At 31.3% G+C, this 23,292-nt stretch overlaps 1 protein-coding gene across 1 annotated transcript; it reads left to right on the top strand.

The window, feature by feature from the left end:
- The first annotated feature begins 1,021 nt into the window (after nucleotides 1-1,021).
- Nucleotides 1,022-22,713, top strand: LOC145030908 (uncharacterized). The gene is made up of 5 exons (XM_078979357.1): nucleotides 1,022-1,147; nucleotides 10,602-10,865; nucleotides 10,948-11,159; nucleotides 16,495-16,750; nucleotides 22,157-22,713. The coding sequence occupies exons 2-5, from the start codon at nucleotides 10,635-10,637 to the stop codon at nucleotides 22,451-22,453; spliced, it is 996 nt and encodes a 331-aa protein (XP_078835483.1). The 5' UTR covers nucleotides 1,022-1,147; nucleotides 10,602-10,634; the 3' UTR covers nucleotides 22,454-22,713.
- Nucleotides 22,714-23,292: the final 579 nt, after the last annotated feature.

The raw sequence follows: 23,292 nt of genomic DNA, 5'->3' as shown, positions 1-23,292 counted from the left end.
AAGATAGAATGACATGTAAAAGTTCTTACTCTACTCTAGTATCTATCCTATTTATAGCATACAAACAAACTTACAAAAAATTACAAGGATTGAACGTCTAAGTTTCGAATACAACAATGTTTTGTAAAATAGGTAAAGAGTCCAACTCGAACTAGTTTCGACTCTATAGAGACTAAGACCATTTCTACACCTCCCTATAACATTTCAACTCCTACAATAAGAAATCAATCATATGATACAGGGGAGATTCGTAATCTAAGTGAAAGCACTTCAAACATGTTGTTTAAAAGATCTTATTCATTTTGTTTGCTAGTTATTACTTCTTAAAATTGATACTTTAAAAACTCTATTTTTACTTTCTATCACTAGTTTAATTAAATAAATTTATTTTTTTGAATCAAGTCAGGTCCATTATTTTAAACTATATTATTTCATTATTAGACAAACTCTCTATTATGTTAAAACTAATTGAGATTATATAAAAATTATAAATTTAAAACTAGTGGATAATCAATTTACTTTTATGGTATTGACGTCTATAGAACCCCCCCCCCCCCCCCCCCCCCCCCCCAAAAAAAAAAAAAAAAAGAAAAAAAAAAAAAAAAGTAAGTCACGAAATGATTATTCTTTTCCTAGTACAACCTACCTTTCTCTTTTCTAATTTAAAGTATTCTTCTTTATATTATAAGTACTAAAAAGTTTCTTATCATTGTCGAGCATTAAACATTTTACACACTATTGGGACAAAAATTAGAAGTTAGATGACATACTCGCTAAAAAAAAAAAAAAAAAAATTAGTAACCAAACAAGAGGACTTAAAAATGGTCATCATATATATAGTATTTCTTTTCTAATTTAAATTGGTCGATCCTAAATGTGAGTGAAAATAATGTGTTTGGACATTGATGGAATTGAATAAAATAATTCATCGCATGATATTTGTTATACACGTTTAAATAATATAATTCATCAAAAGCAGTGAAGGCCAGCGCAAAAAGACTCCAAAGTTGAGCATCGACCTTCTTTTACCCATTTAAATCGAAGTAATTAACAACCATGAAATTGGTGATCACTAAGAAGAAATCTGTTGCATTAGTTTGGTCACAGCCCAGGAATCTTCCCAGTTCATCATCTGTTCTTCCAAAAGGTCTGTAAATCAATTTCTTCGACTCTTTTACAGAATTGGCCATCTATTTTCTTTAATCTAATTCTTCTAGGATTCCAGGTATAAGAATTGGAGTTTACAAACACATGTGTATAGTAGTCAAAATTTTTAGGTTCAAGATTAGAAAATTTAGAATCGTAAACACCAAAAGATATTTATTATGCTCCATAGGCTTTAAACACTTATCATTTTTGTTACATCAAATTTTTCTTAATCTTTATTTATCAAAAAGATATTATTATAAACCTAAAAGGTTGATTGTTTTCAAAATCATCTTCTAAAAAATGAACTTATTTATTTTTATCTTGCACGTTTTATTTTTCAAAACTAACATTGGTTAATATTATTAATTTATTAGGTAAAAAACGTTAAACTGATATGTAATGATAATGTTTTTAAATCTTTGATATGTTAATCGTTTTCAAAATTATTTTTTTATGATGTAAATTTCTATAAAGTATATTTAACTTTATCTTCTTTATGTTTAATTAAATAGATTAAAGGCAAAAGTGCACAAATAATTATTGTGGTTTGTCCAAAATTATCAATTTAGTCCAAGAAATTCTGGACTAAGATTATCGCTCCAAAACTTTGATTTTGTTTGATATAAAAAGATTTTAATATTATTTATAATGACGGATTTACAATTTTCTATTTTATTTACTTAATTTCTTTTTATTGCAAAAATCAGAAGAAGAAAAAAAAAAGGAAAATTCACAACCCCGATCCATTAGGGATAGCAAATCGGGTCATCATGTCGTGTTTTTGTCTCATACGACATTACACGACAATGTTTTACCGGAGGGAAATAATGTGAAGAATGAAAAACAAGTTTAGTAGCTTGGAAAGAGAAGGGTGTGTTTGGTAGAGTTAAGGTTGTGTTTATTTTTCTTTTTGGTTTTTGTTTAATTATTATAATAAAAGAAATTTGAAAAACATAAATAAAAAGGGTAAATCCATAATTATAAAATATTTTTAAAATTTTGGACAAAACTAGAAATAAAATCAAAGTTTTGGACCTTGGTGTTAGTCGAAAATTTTTTGGACAAAAATGACAACAAAAAAAAATATTTTTGCAATTTTGTCTAGATTAAATAATAAAAGATAGCATCTAAATATATGCAATATAAAATGTTATGAAATGAAAATTCCAAAAACGAAAAATAACAAAAGGATTAAAATTCGGAGTTCCCTAAATGGTTGTAAATGTTGAAAATTATATTTTGTATGATGTAAATTTCTATAAAGTAAATTCAAATCTATTTTTTATGTTGAAATAGATAGATTAAATAATAAAAATATAATATCCAGATATAATAAAGTTGTAAAATAAAATGCTACGAGATGAAAATGCCAAAATGACAAAACCTATAAAAGGATCGTTAAAATGTTGAAGTTTACTAAGTCTGTAGACCATCTCTGCAACCTTTTGTAGCAGCAGAAATCGACAAAATAACTGAAGACTGTAATCAGAAACGTGTTTGTTTTTAACATCTGCATGCTGCTGTAAATATTAAAAAAATAAAATAAACTTATTTTATATAACGAAAATAGTTTTTTAATACCCGAAATTTAATAATGTATGACATTTCAGCAAAAAATATAATGATTTTTCAACAAAAAAATAATAATGATATTTCAGCAAGAAATTATCATTATTTAATATAAATAAAAACGAAAAAAAATCATTTAGCAAGAATAAACCAAAAAAAAGGTGAAACAAGAATTCAACAAGATTTAAACAACATTTAATCAAGATTTCAACAAGAAAAAAGAAAAAAGTGGTTGAAAGAGAGAATAAAACAATTGCCCCAAATAGAACACACAAGAGGTCCGAAGATGTTTTTTTTTTTTACAAAAAACAAACAACATCTCCGTAATTGCGGCTGGAGTGACTTCTCAAAAGTGAAGTATCATCTCCAATTGTAAGAATTAATTCAAAAACTCATTCAACTTTTACATAAAAGTAACATTAATGCATATGAGATAAATTATGATAATAAGAGATGATTCTGTTGTTCACTAATCATGATTAATGAGATTAGAACAATTTCGAATTTCAATTACAAACTAGCTGCCATGCCTTCTGTGAAACAATCATTATTAGGCTAAGAGGTATGCATGTGATGACCACCACAATAAATCTGATGTGGATGTAGTGTTTGTGATGAAGATCGCCCTACCATTAAAATACATTTGTACCTCTATAGTATAAAATAAATGCACCACACCCAACCCTTTTTGTATCTATTTTTCTTTTTCAACTTGTATTATACAACCGTGTATAATATATCTAATTAACTAGGTGAGAGGTGACAAAAGAGGAAAGTAAGGGAAAATGATGTGACACTTATGTGGTTAGTAATAAAATAAAAGAATGTTCACTTTCTTAAGGAATTAGACTATTTTCGATAGCAATCTGTCACAAACAAATCTTTCATTAAAATCTTGTTTTCTCACTTTTCCACTTACACAACCAATAGTAAGGCTATCGGGAGTGGATCCAACATGTAGCTCGACGTCATAGCTCCGTAAACACTGGCTCTCTGCATGTCAAGCTTTGGATCCCAATTCAGTAGAAACTTTCCATGTATCGCTCTTCTCTCTCTTATCTTACCATGTCACACTCCTATTTCTTTTCCCTCTCTTATATCTCTTTCTGATTCGGGTTGGGTGTCTTCGAGTTGTTTAAGTTAGAATAAGGGTGATGGATCAGAAGTATGTAAGAGATGGAGGTTCATGGATGGTTCTCGGTAAAGGCAAGGACTATGTGGTCAGTGTTCTCAGTGGTTAGTGATGGAGAAGGTAGGTACGCAGATCAAATTTCTTTTCTTCTTCCTTTTCTTTTTCTGATTCACATTTGGTGGCGTCGGGTTAAACATGTTTAAAGTTGAATAAAGGTGGTAGATTGGAAATATATAAGAGATAGTGGTATGTGGGTGGTTGTATTAAATGAAGATTTAGGAATTGTTTTCAGCAAGTGGAGTTGATAATGAGTGAGTTCCGGCTAAGATAGGGCATATGGAGATGATGTTAACTGGTAGTGGTTTATTGTTTTGTGAGCCCAGTTGTGAAGGTGGTCGATGTATAGATGCTCGAAAAGGGTTCATGGTGGAAAAAGTGGTGCGCTTGGTGATTGTGGTTATAGGCAAAAAAAAAACAAGTGGCGGAGATGCTTGTGGTTTAATGGTGGTTTCCAATCGGTGTTTCTTCTTGGTGATGGCGTCGATATCTCATAGCTTCAAGGAGGATGAATTTTCCCTCCCCCAACCATCCAAATGGAAGGTCTCCTGTGATTTCACTAATTTCACCTACAAGAAGCACCATTGATAGGAAGTTTATAACTCAAATTTTGTTAGGCAACAATATGAATAGTAGTATAAAATCTATTTTTGGTGCAATGGGTTTTTTTGGGTGTTGTTCCCTATTTGGTTCGGTTTTCATCGTATTTTGGTGTAGTTTGTATTTTTGTTTCTCGGATTATCTGTTGGTTCAGTTTTGGCTATTTTTTGGTGTGGTTTTATAATCGCACAATTAAATAAAAGTGTTTTTTGATGTGATATTTGTTGGTGCGGTTTGATATACATAACAATTAATCATTTTAACCGCATTAACAAATATTTTATGTACTAGTAGAATTTAAACACACAACACTCCATTTCCTTAGAGTCTATTACTTTCTTCCGAGCAATCCAAAATATTTTTTTTCATATTAGGTTTCTTTTCAATTTAAAAGAACGACAACCATCTCCAGTAATGAATTTACATGTATTTAGGCACTTATATGTTCGAACAAACAAAGGATCATAAGATCACTAACTACCTCTTGATGCTCAAATCGATTTGTTTACTTTGATTACTTGTAAGCCTAGCAAACGAGGAAAATATGAGTACAAAGTCCTGCTACTTTTGTGAGTTTTCTTTACGCTGTCGTGGATGCGAAAGACACGTTGGCCCATCTCGCATTTGATTACTTTGACCTTACTGGCAATACTATTAGATCATTAGGGCCCAATAGCACTTGAGAGCCATTGAAGGTCCCCTTATATGGAATTTGGATCATAGAAGGCCCAATAACATATAATCATTATCCCTTGGGCCCAAGGATCATGTTAATGGACTTGCAAGGTCCAACAAGCATGATTTGAAACTTATGTTTACTTGTCTTAGGTATCGCGTATCTACTGGAGAGTTCGATTTAACGATTGTTGTTTTGTATCGACTCGAGACCGATCGATTTGTTTATAATGATATTTAGAGTTATATGTGTATTTGTCTTTCGATTTTTGTAAACCGTAGATTAGTATTTTTGACTCAATATTCTATAAATAAAATAATTGGTTTAAAAATAGTGGTTTGACCCTTTTCAGCCCCTTTCTTTTTATAAAATAACAAATGTAGCCCTTAATATAAAAGAAAAGACATTTCAAACCTTTAACACATTTTCTTGACACTTTTGCATCATAAACTTGTTCAAATGATATTTTTAGCTCAAAGTTCATTTTTTTGGCAGTTTCAGTCCTTCCAGAAAAATGTTTTTTGGTTTAAGCCCAACTCTTTGGAATTTTTACACTTTTATCCTAAAATCCAAAAAACTTTACATTTTTTTATCCTTTTTGGAAATGAAAACCATTTTTAACCCTTGAAATAGTTTTGTTACATTTTTATCCCCTTTTTTGAAGAGTTTACTACTTCAGCCCTTTTAAATGTCATATTTTTGCAATTTTGGGCTTAATGGGTCGAAAGTCCAAAAATTTAGCCCATTAAGCTAATATTTACATTTTAAGTCCTTTGAAGATCATAATGTTCAGAAAAGAAATTATTGTAACTGTTTTGACCCTTTAGACCTTTAAGAAAACGTGAATTAGCAATTTTTAGCCCAACTTTTGTATATTTGACAATTTAAGCCCAAAAATGGGTTTTGTGGTGAAATATGTTTATCACAATCTTATAAGTTATTATTCTTGACTAATGTAGTGTAAGATAACTTAGATCATGTTTGATTTCTTGCTTAAGTCATATATCTCGAGATTTCTTCCCTTTTTGTTTACATATTCAACACAAAAACACATAAAGTCACACATACATGCCTAAAATCATACATAGCACACACATACACATAGACCTACACATTTTGCTTGTAGTCTCCCCCATAAAACTTATGAAAACCAAAAAGAGAGGGGTATGAAGCTCACCTTGAGTTGTGGGTTTGGTTTTTGAAGAGAGAATGAAGAAGATTCGATCCTAGCAAGTCTTCTTGGAGAATCTCGAACTTAGATGTTTCTAAGAGGGTGATCATGAGCTTGAATAGATTAGGAAGAGATTTTTGATAAAACAAAGAATCTAGATCATACATCCAATCATGAACTTACCTTAGATGATGTATTTGTGGAATAATCTCCTTGAAAAGCTTCCTAAATCTCGAAAATTTGACGAAGGATGAAGAGAGTTTCTTTGAGAGTGTTTGAGTGAAGTGTGTGCGTGTGTGTGTTTGTGTTGGTTTCGGACGAGAGAAAAAAGAGAGTGGTGATGAGATGGTTGCTTAGAAACATGAGTTGTATACATGGAGACCCAAAAAATAATGGTGAAGTGGCAATGTAAAGTCAACCCTTTCTCTTTTGGTGTAATTGGGCCGAGAAAGAGTAGGAAGAATAGAATGTTTGGGCCTTTTGTGTTTAAACCTATATTGTGGAGCCCAAGTTAATGATTTTCGGCCCATTGGCCCTTTTAGGATAATTCACGACCTAAAATTCATCAAAGTATGAGCTTTACAGCCCATTAGGGCTATTTAGTTTTGTTATGGCCCAATAAGGTCCATTAGTGTATTTTATTTCATTCTAGGCCCAATATAGCCCAAAATGTTAAAATGAATGAAAGTGGGTCCAAATTAAAGCCCATATAAGAGTTCTGAGCCCAAAGTAGTCAAATTGGAAGCTTATTGGTCCATTAGGTGCCATAAGGAATTTCTAGTCCAAAATGGACTTAAACCGGGATTTTTAGGGTTTCCAATCCTTTGTTGACTATTTTGATGTGCTTGTATAAAGTGTTTGATGGAAGTTTTGCTGTTATTGATTAAGCATCATATATGCTTTCACATTGTTGGTTCACATTTATTATCATTGTTCAATGTTTACAAAGCATCGAAATTCCTAGTTGTGACACAAGTGCATTTCACTCCCAAAACCGATGATTTTCCTTTCTCTCGTCGTTTGGGGTTGGATGGTGTGGCTTATGTTTCGCAAAAAACGTCGGGATCGCTTTGTGTAAACGGTTCGGGTTTGATTATCGATTCGGGATCGGGTTGTGTTTCCTGGACAAGTTCAACATCCGAAATGTATTCGGGAAGCGGAGAATTTTTTGAAAGATGGTTGGGATAAGAGGTTGCATCGGGTAATAGTGTTGGCAGTGAACTTATGTGACATCCCCAAAAATCACGGCCAGAAAAGACCGATTTTGTTTATGCTTTATAAAAAATCAGAGTACTTCATTTTATAAAAAGGTTGCGGAATTTGTTCCCAGAAAAACATGGTAAATACGTTATTAAAACATTTTCGAAGAAACGTATTTATTTCATTTTAAAACGTTTGGGATGTCATCGTTAATACAGGAACATAAGCATAAACAGAACTTACAATTATTCACACTAGTGGTCTACATCTCTTTAAATCTCTCAGTGTAATGTCACTTCATATCAACACCTGTGATATAAATAAACTGAGTGGGTCAGGTTGGGAAACCTGGTGAGCACATAGGGATTTCAATCCCACAATGTTATACCATATATATAGTTTAAAATTCACAAAATATACAATTTCACCATACATATATATATATATATATATATATATATATATATATATATATATATATATATATATATATATATAACAACTCTTATCCCACCCCATCGATCCTCGCAACGAGGCTATCCATACTCTCGGACCTAAGATTAGTCGTTTTACCTCCTCCATACTCTCGGATCAGAAATGAACGAATTTACCAAATCCATACTCTCGGACTAGGGACGAATGACTAATCCATACTCTCGATTAAAGATGAATGATTATGCCTAATCCATACTCTCGGACTAGGGACAATAGCTAATCCATACTCTCGGATTAACGACGAATGATTATGCCTAATCCATATTCTCGGACTAGGGACAATGACTATGTCTAATCCATACTCCCGGATAAGTGACTTATACTAACTTCTATTCTCTGAGTTTTACTCACTTGTACTCGTAAGAATATACTACCCAATATTCCTCATTTTTAATTTAGGTCTACTCTTTATCCTAAATTATCAAATATAATCAGGTATGTTCTTTAACACGAATTTCAAGCAACATCAATTAACTCGCACATAAACATATAATTAATACTTCAATCAATACTTGTATTAAAATCATGTTCATGAAAGGGACTATGTATTAAAATCATGTTCATAAATAATATAATAAATACTTCATATCTATGTGTAAGATGAAAGGGACCATGCACTCACCTGAGAAGGTGGTGACTCGGTACTCGGACAACGCTTCGTTTACTTTAAAATAATTTCTTTCGACGAAACCTAGTATTATCACCAATAGATTTTAGTCTATTATTCGCCGAGACTAATTAATAGTCTAGCTATTATTACTATTATATAAGCGTTAAAAAAATACTTATATAACCCATAATAATAGCCCAAGTATTTATTATATGTTCTTAATAACGTTAATATAATTAAATAAAAACTATATTAAAAATAGCATAGGCGTAGCTCACTTACAGCGGGTTTTATAGAAAACCAGGCTTTGCTTGGAGCAGCGTTTCCGAGCCGAAAAGCTCTTCTTCTCAGAGCCGTCGAGCACTCCGGGGCTTCCGCCTCGTGCTAGGGAGGTTCCCTAGGCTTTTCGGGGGATTTCGGGGCTAGAGAGAGGTTCTAGAGAGAGAGTAAAGAGAAGAAAGAATGGGAAAGGTGTGAAGAAAATGAGGGTGGGAGAGGTGGTATTTATAGGGTGAAAATGGCTGAACTTGGTGCCACATGTCACCATCTAGTGGCAAGACTTGGGGAGAAAGCAATGGCCAAGATTGTGCCACATCACCCATTTTCGCACAACACACTTCCGACTTCTAAAATTCGTAACTTTCACATACGACCTCCGTTTTTGATGTTCTTTATATCCACGCGTAGGTAAAAATAATATCTACATCTTTCATTTTGACTCCGTCAGCTAATTCTAGACCGATCTTAAATTTAACAGTACGAGGCGTTTAGACTGTTAAATGACCGCGAAGAATTCGTAACTCCTTCATACGGACTCCGTTTTCGTCTGTCTTTTTACCGTTGAGTTCCTATTAATGATATATTCAACTCTCATTTATTTCACGTAAGCCAAAAACCGCTCGAACTAAGATTCGAGTTTCGGGCTGTACACTGCTAAGCCGAATCTTAGAAAAATCATAACTTCCTCATACGAAGTCAGATTTGGGCGTTCTTTTTATCGACGCTCTTAGTTTAACATATTCTACGACCTTTGTTTAGATTGCTAAGGCTAAAAAGTCTTCTATCGTAAATTCACTATTTACGTCTTCCGGTGCTGTGCCGGTTTTGCCGTAAAACTTCGGCGGGCCATAACTTCTTCGTTATAACTCGGATTTCGGCGTTCTTTATATGTACGGAAACCTTGTGACATATTCTAAAACTTGGTTAAGACTATTCATTCTAAATAATCTTTTGTCGAAAAGTCATTTTTGACCCCTATTGCCTCTAAATTGACTAGCCCGGATCTGCGGGCGTTACAACTTATTAGGCACAGGTTTGGAGTCGGGGTGAAATCATGGATGAATCAACCTGAGGTCAATAAACAACATATCCAACGGTCGAACATTGGACGTGATTTGCTCTGAGAGATAAAATGAAGATTGTTTTGGATTCATTTTTGAAAAAAAAAAGTTTGAAAAGTTATAGAACTAAGAGAGTTGTGTCTAATATGTGTGAGATATGGGCTAAATTTATAATTGGGTATTAAGAAAATAAAGATTTTTAAAAGTAACTGTTTGCCAAGTGGGGGGAGAGAGAGAGAGAGAGAGAGAGAGAGAGAGAGAGAGAGAGAGAGAATGTGTGTGTATTTTGTGGTGTGATTGAAGGTTGCTAAAAAGATTAATCTTTAGAAACACATAAGTGCACTTTTGATGAAGATACTTGAAATATATCTCTTATTTTGGAATGATGTTTACAAGTTATAATGAGCAAGCAAAGATTTTGATGTGTACGTTTTCTTTTTCAGTACCAAGATTATATTAAGTAGATTATATTAAGTAGCTTCAAATACAATGTAATTAAAGTCAGCTTAAAAAGTGAACTTATATTGTGATTTCAAACATAAACTTCATTCTCTACATTATTTAAATAGTTATAAAAGCTTCTTGATTTAAAATTTTCATAGGGATTTTTCAAGAAATTACGACTTCTCTTCATTATGGGATTCTTGGCATCAGTTTCTAAAGCATTCAGTCCACCACCTCCGAAAATATGTGGATCTCCAGATGGTCCTCCAATCACATCACCCAGGATAAAGCTTCATGATGGAAGACATTTATCCTATACGGAACATGGTGTTTCAAAAGATTCAGCGAAATATAAGATAATATTCATTCATGGTTATAACAGTTGCAAAGAATATAATCCATTAGCCATTACAACCTCTTTGGTGTGAATCCTTCTCTTTTTGTGTGTTTATTTTGTTATTTATCTTGTCTTAATTAGGATTTATTTATTTTTAATCTTTGCAGGATCTTATCGAAAGTTTAAGGGTGTATATTGTTTCATTCGACCGACCTGGTTATGGAGAGAGTGATCCAAACCCAAATCGAACTCTAAAAAGTTTTGCTTCTGATGTAGAGGAGCTTGCTGATCAGCTTGAACTTGGATCAAAATTCTATTTAGTTGGATTCTCAATGGGTGGACAATTGGTTTGGTCTTGTCTCAAGTACATCCCTCAAAGGTGTAAACAAAATTTGTATAGATCTTGGATTTTCTTGGTCTATTCAAACAAAAAGTTAAAAAAATCAATTTTAATAAATAAATTTTTTTGCCACATATCACGTTTTGATTGATTTAGTCACATATCATTTTGTGGTTATTTTCAATTAAATTTTTTCACATAGCATTTTGTGGTTGTTTCATTTTTATTAAATTTCACATAATTTTTAATCAAATGATTGCAATAAATATAGTAATAATGCATTTCAATTTTATTAATTGACATTCCTTTTAATTTCAAACTTTATAAATTAAAGTCATTAGTTTCATTTTTTTATTTATCTAAATTATTTGTTTAAATTTAAAAGAGAAAAAAACACTTTAATTTTAATAATTCAATACTTTTAAAAAATTTCTTATAAATTCAAACTACTCAAATCTACTATAATATATGAAAATCTTTTTGTTAAATATCACACTTTTATAGATTTGACCACATATCATTTTACGTTTATTTTCAATTAAATTTTTTCCACATGATATTTTGTGGTTGCTTCATTTTTATTAAATTTCACATAATATTTAATTAAATGTATTAATTGCAATAAGTGTATAATAATAAATGCATTTCAACTTCATTAATTAACTTTCTTTTTAATTTCAAAATTTATAAATTAAAACTCATTAGTTTCATTTGTTTATTTATCTAAATTATTTGTTTAAATTTAAAAGAGAAAAAACACTTTAATTTTAATAATTCAATATTTTTTTAATTTTTTTTATAAATTCAAAGTTCTTAAATATTTAGAAATCATATTTATTTTTTTAAATAAAATCATATAATACATAAATGTTACACCTAATAAATAAATAAATAACAAAAAGATACTCTACTTTGGAAGTTGTAATCAATTGAAAAAAAAAAAAAAAAAAACCTTTTTCTTATTTAACGGTTGAGAGTTTGATTTCACTCCATTACACTATTATAGTTTAGAATTCGTTAGATTTCACTGTAAGAAAGTTTTCTATAATTTAACCATAAAAAGGTGATTTAAGAACAACACTTATAGTTAGAAATCTATTTCTCGTCAGTTTTTGCAATTTATTCCTGAAAAACCTTAACATTTTTTTTTTTGAAATATCATTTTAGTTCTTAAACCACAAAATATACATTTGAAAGGGTATAATAAAAAATAAAATAAAATAAAATAAAAAAGAAAGAAAAGCAACGGGCATTTGACATAGAAAGTGCCGGAAATGTGCCCATCGGTCTATAAAATGACCGTTAAAGGCTTGTGTGTGTTAAATATAAAATTTAAGAGTATAATATGTTATAAAATAAAAAACAAACTATTATTATTATTATTATTATTATTATTATTATTATTATTATTATTATTATTATTATTATTTGAATCTATTGAAAAATTCTTATGTTTAAGTTTTACAATTAATTTAGACATTATTTTTTAGTCAATTAAGTCATAAAAACAAAAAAATTACATTCATTTTAACTGTTTTACCAAATTAACATTCATTCTACTTTGAAAACTTATACTTTTTGACTAATATATTAAATTTTATTATCAATTTGATCTAAAATTTATACTTTTGATTTAGATTTTCAATTTTGTAACAAAATTTACACTTTTGCATAAATTTCAATAGTTTGTTAAAAATTCATCCTAAATTTAGATTTTTTATATTTTCTTTTTTAAAAATTTTGTTTCGAATATGACTTTTTTTTTACTTTATAAAATCATATTGAGATAGAAAACATACTTTCACGTAAAAAAACTTCTTATTTCTTTATAATTTTTTAAAAACATTTTTTATGTGAAATATGTATATATAGAATTGTAACAACGGGAATTTTCAAAACAATTTTTTCATTTTTCAAATAACATAAAACTCATTCAATATTCTCAAATTCTCAAGTTTAACAAATGTCATCATGGAAAACATATCCCAATATCATACAATAAATCTCCTGCCAGTGTGTACGAATAATGTCTGCATCTTCCCGCAATCATCGCTAGTACCTAAAACGCATAACACATAACATTGTAAGCATAAATGCTTAGTGAGTTCCCCAAAATGCCACATGCAACACATACGCCACTCCAGGCCATAACTCTATGAGATATTTCGATCCATGTGTCTCAGGGGACTTCCATCCCAACTCTAGTAGACCTTCCGACCCTACCCGTATGACCTTCCGGTCCTTATCATCTTGACCTTCCGGTCCATACATTGTTGACCTTACGGTCCATATCATGGTACTCATAACATAGCATAACACATACATATCACATAGCAACACATATCACATACTCCGCATAACATATAAGACCTTCCAGTCACACATAGTTACCACTCTAGGTAAAGTATAGTGAGAAGACTCACCTCGTATGCTATCTAGTAACTCACGTGCTCGGTATCCCTAAACCTCGTAACAATGACCTAGCCCCGCTTAAACATATAAGCATTCATCTCAAATCAATAACCGCTCTCTAGGCTAGACTAGTTTGTTCCAATGTTCTCTCAGAAGGCTAAATGTAACACCCCAAAATACGAGCCAAAAATTTCATTTTTGAAAACATATGTTTAGCAAAACATTCGAATTAAAACATTTACTGATCATAATATTTTAAAAAGATATCGCATGTCAGGAAAACATTTCATAAAACATAATAATGTCAGAGTACAAATCCCCAGGAAGTTCTCATGATGCGGAATACGAAGCATGTGTGTGATGGGCCGCTGCTGCGCCAGCTCCTTCCTCTTCGAAGAAGAGGTACCTGAAACTAAAACTGAAAACTATAAGCACGAAGCTTAGTGAGTTCCCCCAACCTACCACATATCATACAATCACATAACATGCATATATCGTCAGGCATATCTGGGTGCCCGACCTACCCCTTCGGTCCTCTCGACCGGATACTATCTAGCATAACTGGGAGCTTGCCTCCCCTTCGGTCCTCTCGACCGGATACTGACTAGCATATCTGGGTGCTGGTCTCCCCCTTCGGTCCTCTCGATCGGATACTGGGGACTATTTCACCCCTTACTACTACCACATAACACATATATCTCGTAATCTATCTAGCATGATTGGGCATGACCGCCCCTTCGGCCCTATCGATCGGTAATCGGGAGACTATCTCCCTCTACTATCACTAGCACATATCAGCATATCATACTAGCACATAAACATATCGCAAGTAGTAGCAACCTTAGATGAATATCACAGAGACAATCATCCATCATACAACTCCTACTGGTGGGTCGGCATTGTGGCCGTAGACCCACCGTTACTGGAAGGTAACTCACCTCGTAGTAGCTGCTGATCTGTGTGGGAATAGTCTGTATGTTGCTGCTGCTTCTCCAGAAATCCTCTGGCTGTAATTCCCACAAAACACTTAGTCAAATACTGCTAACCGCCCTCAGGGTAAATTGCCCATTTACCCTTAACAAGTCATGAGTCAAGTCACAGTCAACTGTCAGTTGACCAGACTCGCCGAGTTGGCTTGCCGATTCGCCGAGTCCCTTTCTCTATACCCAAGTCTAATAGTCCTTCATCCTACTCGTCGAGTTGTATGAACAACTCGCCGAGTTCGCCTTCATCCGAAGAACACTCTAAGCTGTGACTCACCGAGTTGTATGAACAATTCGTCGAGTTGTTCTTGAGACAAGAAGATTGCCATGAACTCGGCGAGTCATGGCATTGACTCGCCGAGTTACTTCATGAGTGAGTCTGGCTTCCAACTCACTGAGTCATACCCTATGACTATCCACTCCAACTCGCAGACACAAAAAGGGAACAACCCTGGGACTCGCAACCCGACTCGCCGAGTCAGATGAACGACTCGCCGAGTCGGCCACATGCAAAAATCATACACACGATTTTGCTTGGATCCAGCTCATGCTATTTATAGATATGGGTTCCTAAGGCCTGGTTTACATGTAAAGTTTCCAACTTTACGTGTAGAAATGCGTATAATGGGGATTAGGGGCGAAATAATGGCTAAGAAGGTAGATCTAGGACATTCCAACAATTTACTCCCATAAAGGTTATAGATCTAAGCTTCTGGAGCTCAAAAATGACTAGTTCTAGCGGATACTCAACCTATTACGAATTCTACTTCATGCACAAGCTTGGAAAAGGTTCAAGAAGAGCTCAAAAGGTGCTCTAATGGGGTTTTAAGCATGTAAACAGAATAGAGTAGAGATATACCTCAGAGAACTCTAAAATAGCACCAAGATATCTGGTCTCCTTCTCCTCTTCTTGCTCCACTCTCCTTCTTCTCCCAAAAACATCAAGGAATCACTCTAATCACTTCAATCTCACAAGAAACGAGTTAGGGTTTGATGTAGGGCGCTCTAAGGGTGAAAGGGGGCGAGCTTGGGTCGCACAAGCTAGCTTAAATAGGGGGCAAACCCTTGGAGTTAGGGTTTCATCAAACAGCGGTGACTTGCCGAGTCCAGGATATGGACTCGCCGAGTCGCCAACTTAAGCGTGCCCCCGGACCGCGTCCCTAGTCGGCGAGTCGGACCTACAACTCGCCGAGTCCAAGGCTAAAATGACAATTACTTAGATAATTTTTTTACGTACCAGGAACCAGGTGCTACATACGTGTTTATATATATATTTCTGTTTTATAAAAACGTGTATGTATACAAATGCATTTATTATTGAAATAGGTGTTTATATATATATATATATATATATATATATATCAAATACGTGTGTATATACATTTTTAAATAAAAAAATTTGATTTGTAAATATATTTATGCATTTAATAATTATCTAAAATTCTTAATACGTATTTTGCAATCAAAAATATTTTTTTAAAGAAAGTTATGTAGAAAAATGAAGGCTTTTTATGTGAATATATATATATATATATATATATATATATATATATATATATATATATATTTTTGTATAAATATGTTTTTATAAAGTAAAAAAAACATATTCAAAACAAAATTTTGAAAAAAAAGATGTAAAAAACTAAATGTAGGATGAATTTTTAACAAAATTTTGAAATCTAAGTATAAATTGTGGACTAAATTTATAATAAAAATTATAATTTAATCTAAAAGTGTAATTTTTAAAAGTTTGATTCCTTGTTGATTGGATAAAAGGGATAAAATGAATATATTTCCGATATTTAGGACTTAAATGACTAAAGTGAAACATAATAGCCTAAATATAAATACTTTTTAGTAGATATTCCTTTTTTTTTTTTTTTTTTTTTTTTTTTTTTTTTTTTTTTGTGGAAATTGGCCTTGTTTCTATGGGAAGTTTATTTCTAAACATATTGATTTTGTATGTGTGATTGAAATAGGTTGGAAGGAGCAGCTCTCGTTTCACCTGGAATTAATAACTGGTGGTCTTCCTTCCCTTCAAACTTATCCAATGAAGTGTATAATAAAATGATGAAGAGAGACCAATGGTCTCGACGTGTTACTCATTACCTCCCATTATTGACCTATTGGTGGAACACTCAAACATTGTTCCCTAGACCATCTCTTTTTTCTCGGGTCGGTGAAATGTTTTCTCCCCAAGACATGGAAGTTTTATCAAAGCTTTCTGATTTACAGGTAATTCCTTTTCTAGATGACTTTGTTTATATATATATATAGGGTCCTACTATCAATACCCCTTTTTTCTAACCTTACCCCTCTCAATCATCACTTGTTTGGTACCAAATTCTATATCTTTCATTTTTATAATAATTATTTCAGAATTCTAACCAATCTGTATTAATGTATTCTTTTAAAACATTGAACAATGTGTCCAACAAATAAGTAAACAGATTAATGTATTCTTTTAAAACATTAAATAATGTGTCCAACAAATAAGTCAAATATTAACCAATAGATTTCAGCTATCCATTTCTCTTTCTTGATGAATGATAGAGAGTTGAGAAACTTTTTTTATTATCGAACTTTTTGGTTACAACCCACTAGTTCTAAAGATGTTGAATCATACATCTTTTAATTGTTTTATCTTTTTATAGTTTTTGTAAGTATTGTTTTTATTTTTTTAGTGACATATATAAAAACTAAAAAAATTGTTTTTTATAACTGTTTTGCTAATAAATCACACTGGTTTTATTAATAAAGTATTATGTTCATAGTAACTCTTTTAACAAAATATTCCAAGTTCCTTCAATAATAAAAAGAGCTTTACACTTCACTCCAATATTACATTTTATAACAGTTTTTTTGTTTTTTATATTACATCAATTTATAAATTGAATATAATTTATCTTTTAAATAAATTTACATCAAATTTATTTTTTATTTTGATTTTGTATATAAAATTATTTAATTATTTATAACTATATATATTAAAAAAGGGTCTGTTATTTATACGAATGAATTCGTGAGTTTTATGGAAATGGAAAATTATAATATTGAATATAGTATAAATATAATTCAACTTTTTTGTCATTTTAAACATAGCATCTCAAATTACTTGCATGAGTTTTCATTTTAACCATTTTATTTATGCAAATGTTAGATTATACACTTTTAACTTTTATGATTTTTATTTTATTATTTTACTCATTTTCTTACATAAATTCCATAATATGTTTTTATTGATTTAAGTTTTTATTGACATATGCAAGGAATTCGTATTATATTTCATAAACCAGAAAACGATATAGTTATATTTAAAAACGATATAGTTATATTTAATTTTCAATAACATTGAACATTATCGCGTATTATATAAGTTATCTAAAAATATAATATTATGAATTCACTGTATATTAAAAACATAATAAGTAAAATCTGTCAAAATGAAACTTCATTGGAAATTAAAGGGGTGTAATTGAAAATTTTATTAATCTTATGGCTTTTAATCGGAAAATCCCATGATTATTTGTGCATTTAAAATTACCCCTAAGAAAACTATTTATTAGTATTATTTTAAAATTACTAATAATTAAAAGTCAAAAAGTAAAAGATTATAAGTAATTATGACTTGATTATTACGAAAATGATTGTAGGTAATGATGAGGGTGTATTGTTAGATTGAAAAGGGGGTATGGATAGTCTTACCCATATATATATATATATATATATATATATATATATATATATATATATATATATATATATATATATATATATATATATATATATATATATATATATATATATATATGTTAACTATCATTTAGAAAATTTGTAGCTATAACTCTATCTCTATGGTTACATGATACTTGGTATCACTTTGATAACCTCGGTTGATTTTATTTTTGGATCAATATGAAAAAACCTCATTTCTTATTCTTCTTAACTTTGATCCAACCAAAAGCCATAATCTTTACATGTGCTTGCCAATTCTATATTGGTGTTTGGAATATAATAACATTATAAAAATATAATAATATTATTATGGTTTTTGGTTTGATCAAAGTTAAGAAGAATAAAAAAAATAAGATTAAAAATTAAGTTTTAAAAATATAATAACATTATTATGGATCAATCGTTTTAAGATTAAAAATATTATAATCCAAAAAACATAAAAGTTGAAGTTAGATTCTAAATAGTATTCTATGTGAAGTTCTTTTCCCACAAAAAAAAAATATATATTGAAAGTTTTTAATTTTACCAAAAAAGGAAGATTACAAGTAAACTTTTAAAAAGATTCTAATCGAAAAAAAAAAATTAATTGTCTTTTCGAGGAAAAAAATAAATTGATATTTCCAATAACTAAAATTTATGAGAATAGTCGCACTGCCTTCAATTCGGTAGTATTAGGTGTCTTAATAACGGTGAGTATCTATATTTAGCCATTTTTATAAATTCGGTAAAAAAACACTCATATATATATATATATATATATATATATATATATATATATATATATATATATATATATATATATATATATATATATATATATATATATATATATATATATATATATATATATATATATATTAGTTTATAACCCATGGAAACCACAATTACAAAATCAATTAAACTTTTATACTAAAAATTCAAAGTTATTAATCAAATAGTTTAAATAAATTATTGATTAAGATATTTTTTTAGTTATATATAAAATTATAATCATTAATTTAAATAATTATGTGAAATTATATCACTTTATAATTTGTATTAAATTTATTTTAATTTTTATTTTAATGCTATTAATTTAATGAAGATAGAGTGAGAAATTCAAAATTTAAAATGAATAATCAATATGTTGACAAGTGACATTATTAATTATGAGACATAATAGGGTGAGACATGGTAAAAAAAAAAAGAATATAATATGCATTAATTAAGAGGTTTAATAAGATGATACATGTAAAAAGGAGAATAAAACTATTCTTTTATTAGAATAAGGATATATATATACATATATATATATATATATATATATATATATATATATATATATATGGAAAATCTTCAGAAAAGTCCCAAAATTTTAGTTCAATTTATAAAAAAGTCCCAAACTAAATTTTGTTTATAGAAAAGCACAAACTACCGGCTAAAACTTCGAAAAAACCATTTTTGGCCGGTTTCGTAGATTTAGCCGGTATTTTGTCTTTTTTCGTTAGTTTGCTCAAAATATTAGGACTTTTTTGAAAATTACCCGATAACCAAAATATTAGGATTTTTCTGAAAATTACTATAAAATTAATGGATATTATTATTAACGAATCATTTATAAACATAACAAATATAATTTTATTATAAACAAAGGAAATACATCTGTTTCTATTGTCTGTTGAGCACTTCAAACTCCTTATATTCCTCCTATGTATCGTTATACAAGAGTTGATAAGATTTATTAATACACAATCAATAAGTGTCTAATTTCTATTAGGTGTGACGCTATAGGATCACATGCTATTAAAAAATATCATTAAATAATAATTCATGAATATATAGATCTTTCATTATGTTCTTTTGAAACGACCTAATTTTCACGTCCAAAAATTTCGTTTTTAAAACATTACTTTAGAAAAGGTTAATAGATAAAAACTTTGTTTGACCAAACTACATCACAACATAAACCATGTTCAAAAGTCAAGTCATACAACCACTCGAAACATCAGAGTATAAATCCCAAGGAAATCTAGTAAATGCGGAAACCAAGGTGTGTGCATGATGTGCCGCTACCGAGCCAGCTCCTTCCCCTTCGATGAAGAGGTACCTGAAACCAAAACTGTAAACTGTAAGCACAAAGCTTAGTGAGTTCCCCCATCATACCACATACGATACAATACATAACATACATACTGCCAGGCTATTCTGGGGTGCCTGACTACCCGGTACGGCCATTCTTGGGTACCGACTACCCGTGCGGCCATTCTGGGGTGCCGTCCTACCCGTGTCAAGCCATTCTGGGGTGCTGACCTACCCGGGTCAAGCCATTCTGGGGTGCTGACTACCCTTCGGTCCTAACAACCGAATTCGGGGACTAGTCCCCTCCTACTACCTCTATCGCATACAACATAACAAGCCAGCATGCAAACATATCATCACATACTGTCAGACGTATCTGGGGTGTCTGACTACCCTTCGGTCCTAACAACCGAACTATACTACTATCACATACAACATATCATACTAGCATATAACATATCAGGTAGTAGCAAACCTAGATGATATCACAAAGACAATCATTTATCATACATCTCCTACTGGTGGGCCGACATTGTGGCCTTAGACCCACCGCTACTGGAAGGTAACTCACCTCGGAGTAGCTACTGATCTTCGTGGGAATAGTCTGACTGCTGCTGCTGTTCCGGAAATCCTTCGGCTCAATGGAACTACTGAGAGAACACAATGGTGCTTGGATGGCTTCCCTTCTTCTGGATCTACTTCCCTTTTTCTTCAAAACCTTCAAGAGCACACAACAAATGCTTCAACTCTTCAAAGAACAAGCTTAAACGAGGGTTGGGAGCTCTGGTGGGTGAATGGGGGCTGGCCTGGGGCGGATGTGTTGTTTAAATAGGGTGCAAACCCCTGAAACTTAGGGTTTCATCCAACAACGGTGACTCGCCGAGTCCAGGATATGGACTCGCTGAGTCGCTAACTTAAATGTGTCCGGGGTCCCGTCCCTACTCGGCGAGTCGGACCTATGAGTCGCCGAGTCCAAGGCTTAAAAAGGAAAAATACTCAATTAAGATTTACGTACCAGGAACCGGGTGCTACATCTTTAACATAAATACCACTTAACCTCCATACATTATTCGGTAACAATCATCAAATTACAAACATAGTGAAAAATAAACTTTGAATGATAATTTAAATAGATAATCACCCTACACTTTTTTCCATATAAACTATCATTCACGATTCACTTTTTCACATTTGATGGATGTGTATTAGCCTATGGTTGTTACCATGTGAGGTATGGATGTTGGGTGGTAGTTAGGTAAAACAACATAGGAGGAACACCAACATTAGAAGAACACTCACTGAATACATCTCACCAATCAAACCCACAACGATGCATAAGAGGAACGTAGAGAGTTTGATGTGGTTAATAAGAAATAGAGGAGTACTTAGACTACCAATTTATTCCTAGAAATTAGCAACAAGTGTATTTTCTTTTTTATAATAAAAATATTTGTTATGTTTATAAATGATTTGTTAATAATAATATCCATTAATTCCATGGTAATTTTCAAAAAAAATCCCATTATTTTGGTTATAAGGTAGTTTCCGAAAAAGTCCCAAAATTTTAAGCAAACTAACAAAAAAAGACGGAAACCGGCTAAATCTTCAAAACCGGCCGAAAAAGGTTTTTTCGAAGTTTTAACCGGTATTCTGTGTCTTTCTATATATATATATATATATATATATATATATATATATATATATATATATATATATATATATATATATATATATATATATATATATATATATATATAAACTGTTTCCTATCTGGTAAAGTCCATCAAATCATAAAGGAAAAAAATATCAAACAATTTGGCTTATGTTACTCTTTTTTGTGTTTAAAAGATGCAGACAACCCCACAAGGAGAATTCGAGTCTCTCCATCGTGATCTAATAATTGCATATGGTAAATGGGAATTTGATCCAATGGAGCTCGAGGATCCCTTTCCAAATAATGAAGGATCAGTTCACATATGGATGGGTGATAATGATGACTTTGTTCCTGTGGCATTACAACGTTACATTGCCCAAAAACTCCCATGGATCAAATACCACGAGATCCCAGGTGCTGGCCACATGTTTTTTTTAGCTGATGGTATGTCCGACACCATCTTGAAAACACTCCTTAATGTGAAAGATTAGCTTAATGTCCCATGGGCTTTGGATCACTTGGTCTTTGTATTTTAGGCTTTTAAAACTCGATTTGTTTTGTTATTTTCGGTCTAAACTAAAAAAAATGTGTTATTTCGGTGTCATATAGGGAATTGGATCACTTCGTCTTTGTATGATATGCTTTTAAAAGTCGATTTATTTTGTTGTTTTCATTCTAAATTAGAGAAGCGTGTTATTTTGGTGACATGTGGTGCATGATATGATATTTGATGGGTTTAGTTACAAATTAAGTAACTGTGTATCGTTCAATATAATATTGTGTTGGTGGGTTTTTTTCTCATTCTCTTTGTTGTCTTCAAGTGGTGCCATCAGCCATGGGGTACTCAACTTCCTTTTTAATAAAATAACCATCATTTCAATGTAAAAAAAAAGTGGATCGGAACCTCTCCCTATTTGAAATACTTCCTCAAACTCATATAATTCACACAATTATATTTTAGGGATATCTCGTAAAAGAACCTAGTTTTTTATATGAACATTGCCCTTATATAAAACAAAATTGTGGCAATTTATTGTTGATTGGAACATGAAGGGAGAAAGAAGTTGTGACTATGTGAACTTATTTGTAATCATGGTTTTATTAAACTTTATCTATTGATTTGGGTTAATTTTGGAAAATTTAGTATAAATATTTATATTTTTACCAACTTTGGACATATATAAATATATACATGTGTTGTATATATAATTAACTCTAAGTGGGTTTGTGTTCTTCTCCGTGAGAACTTCGAAACGATATATTATATGTCCAAAATGGACTATATGCGAATAAGATACCGATACTTGAAGATGAGTATTTGAGAATAAAT

Source organism: Lactuca saligna, chromosome 2 (genome assembly GCF_052625555.1).
Source record: "Lactuca saligna cultivar CGN05327 chromosome 2, ASM5262555v1, whole genome shotgun sequence".
Classification (NCBI taxonomy): Eukaryota; Viridiplantae; Streptophyta; class Magnoliopsida; order Asterales; family Asteraceae; genus Lactuca; species Lactuca saligna.
Note: the sequence above shows the minus strand (reverse complement) of the source record. Positions and strands in the feature narration are given on the sequence as shown.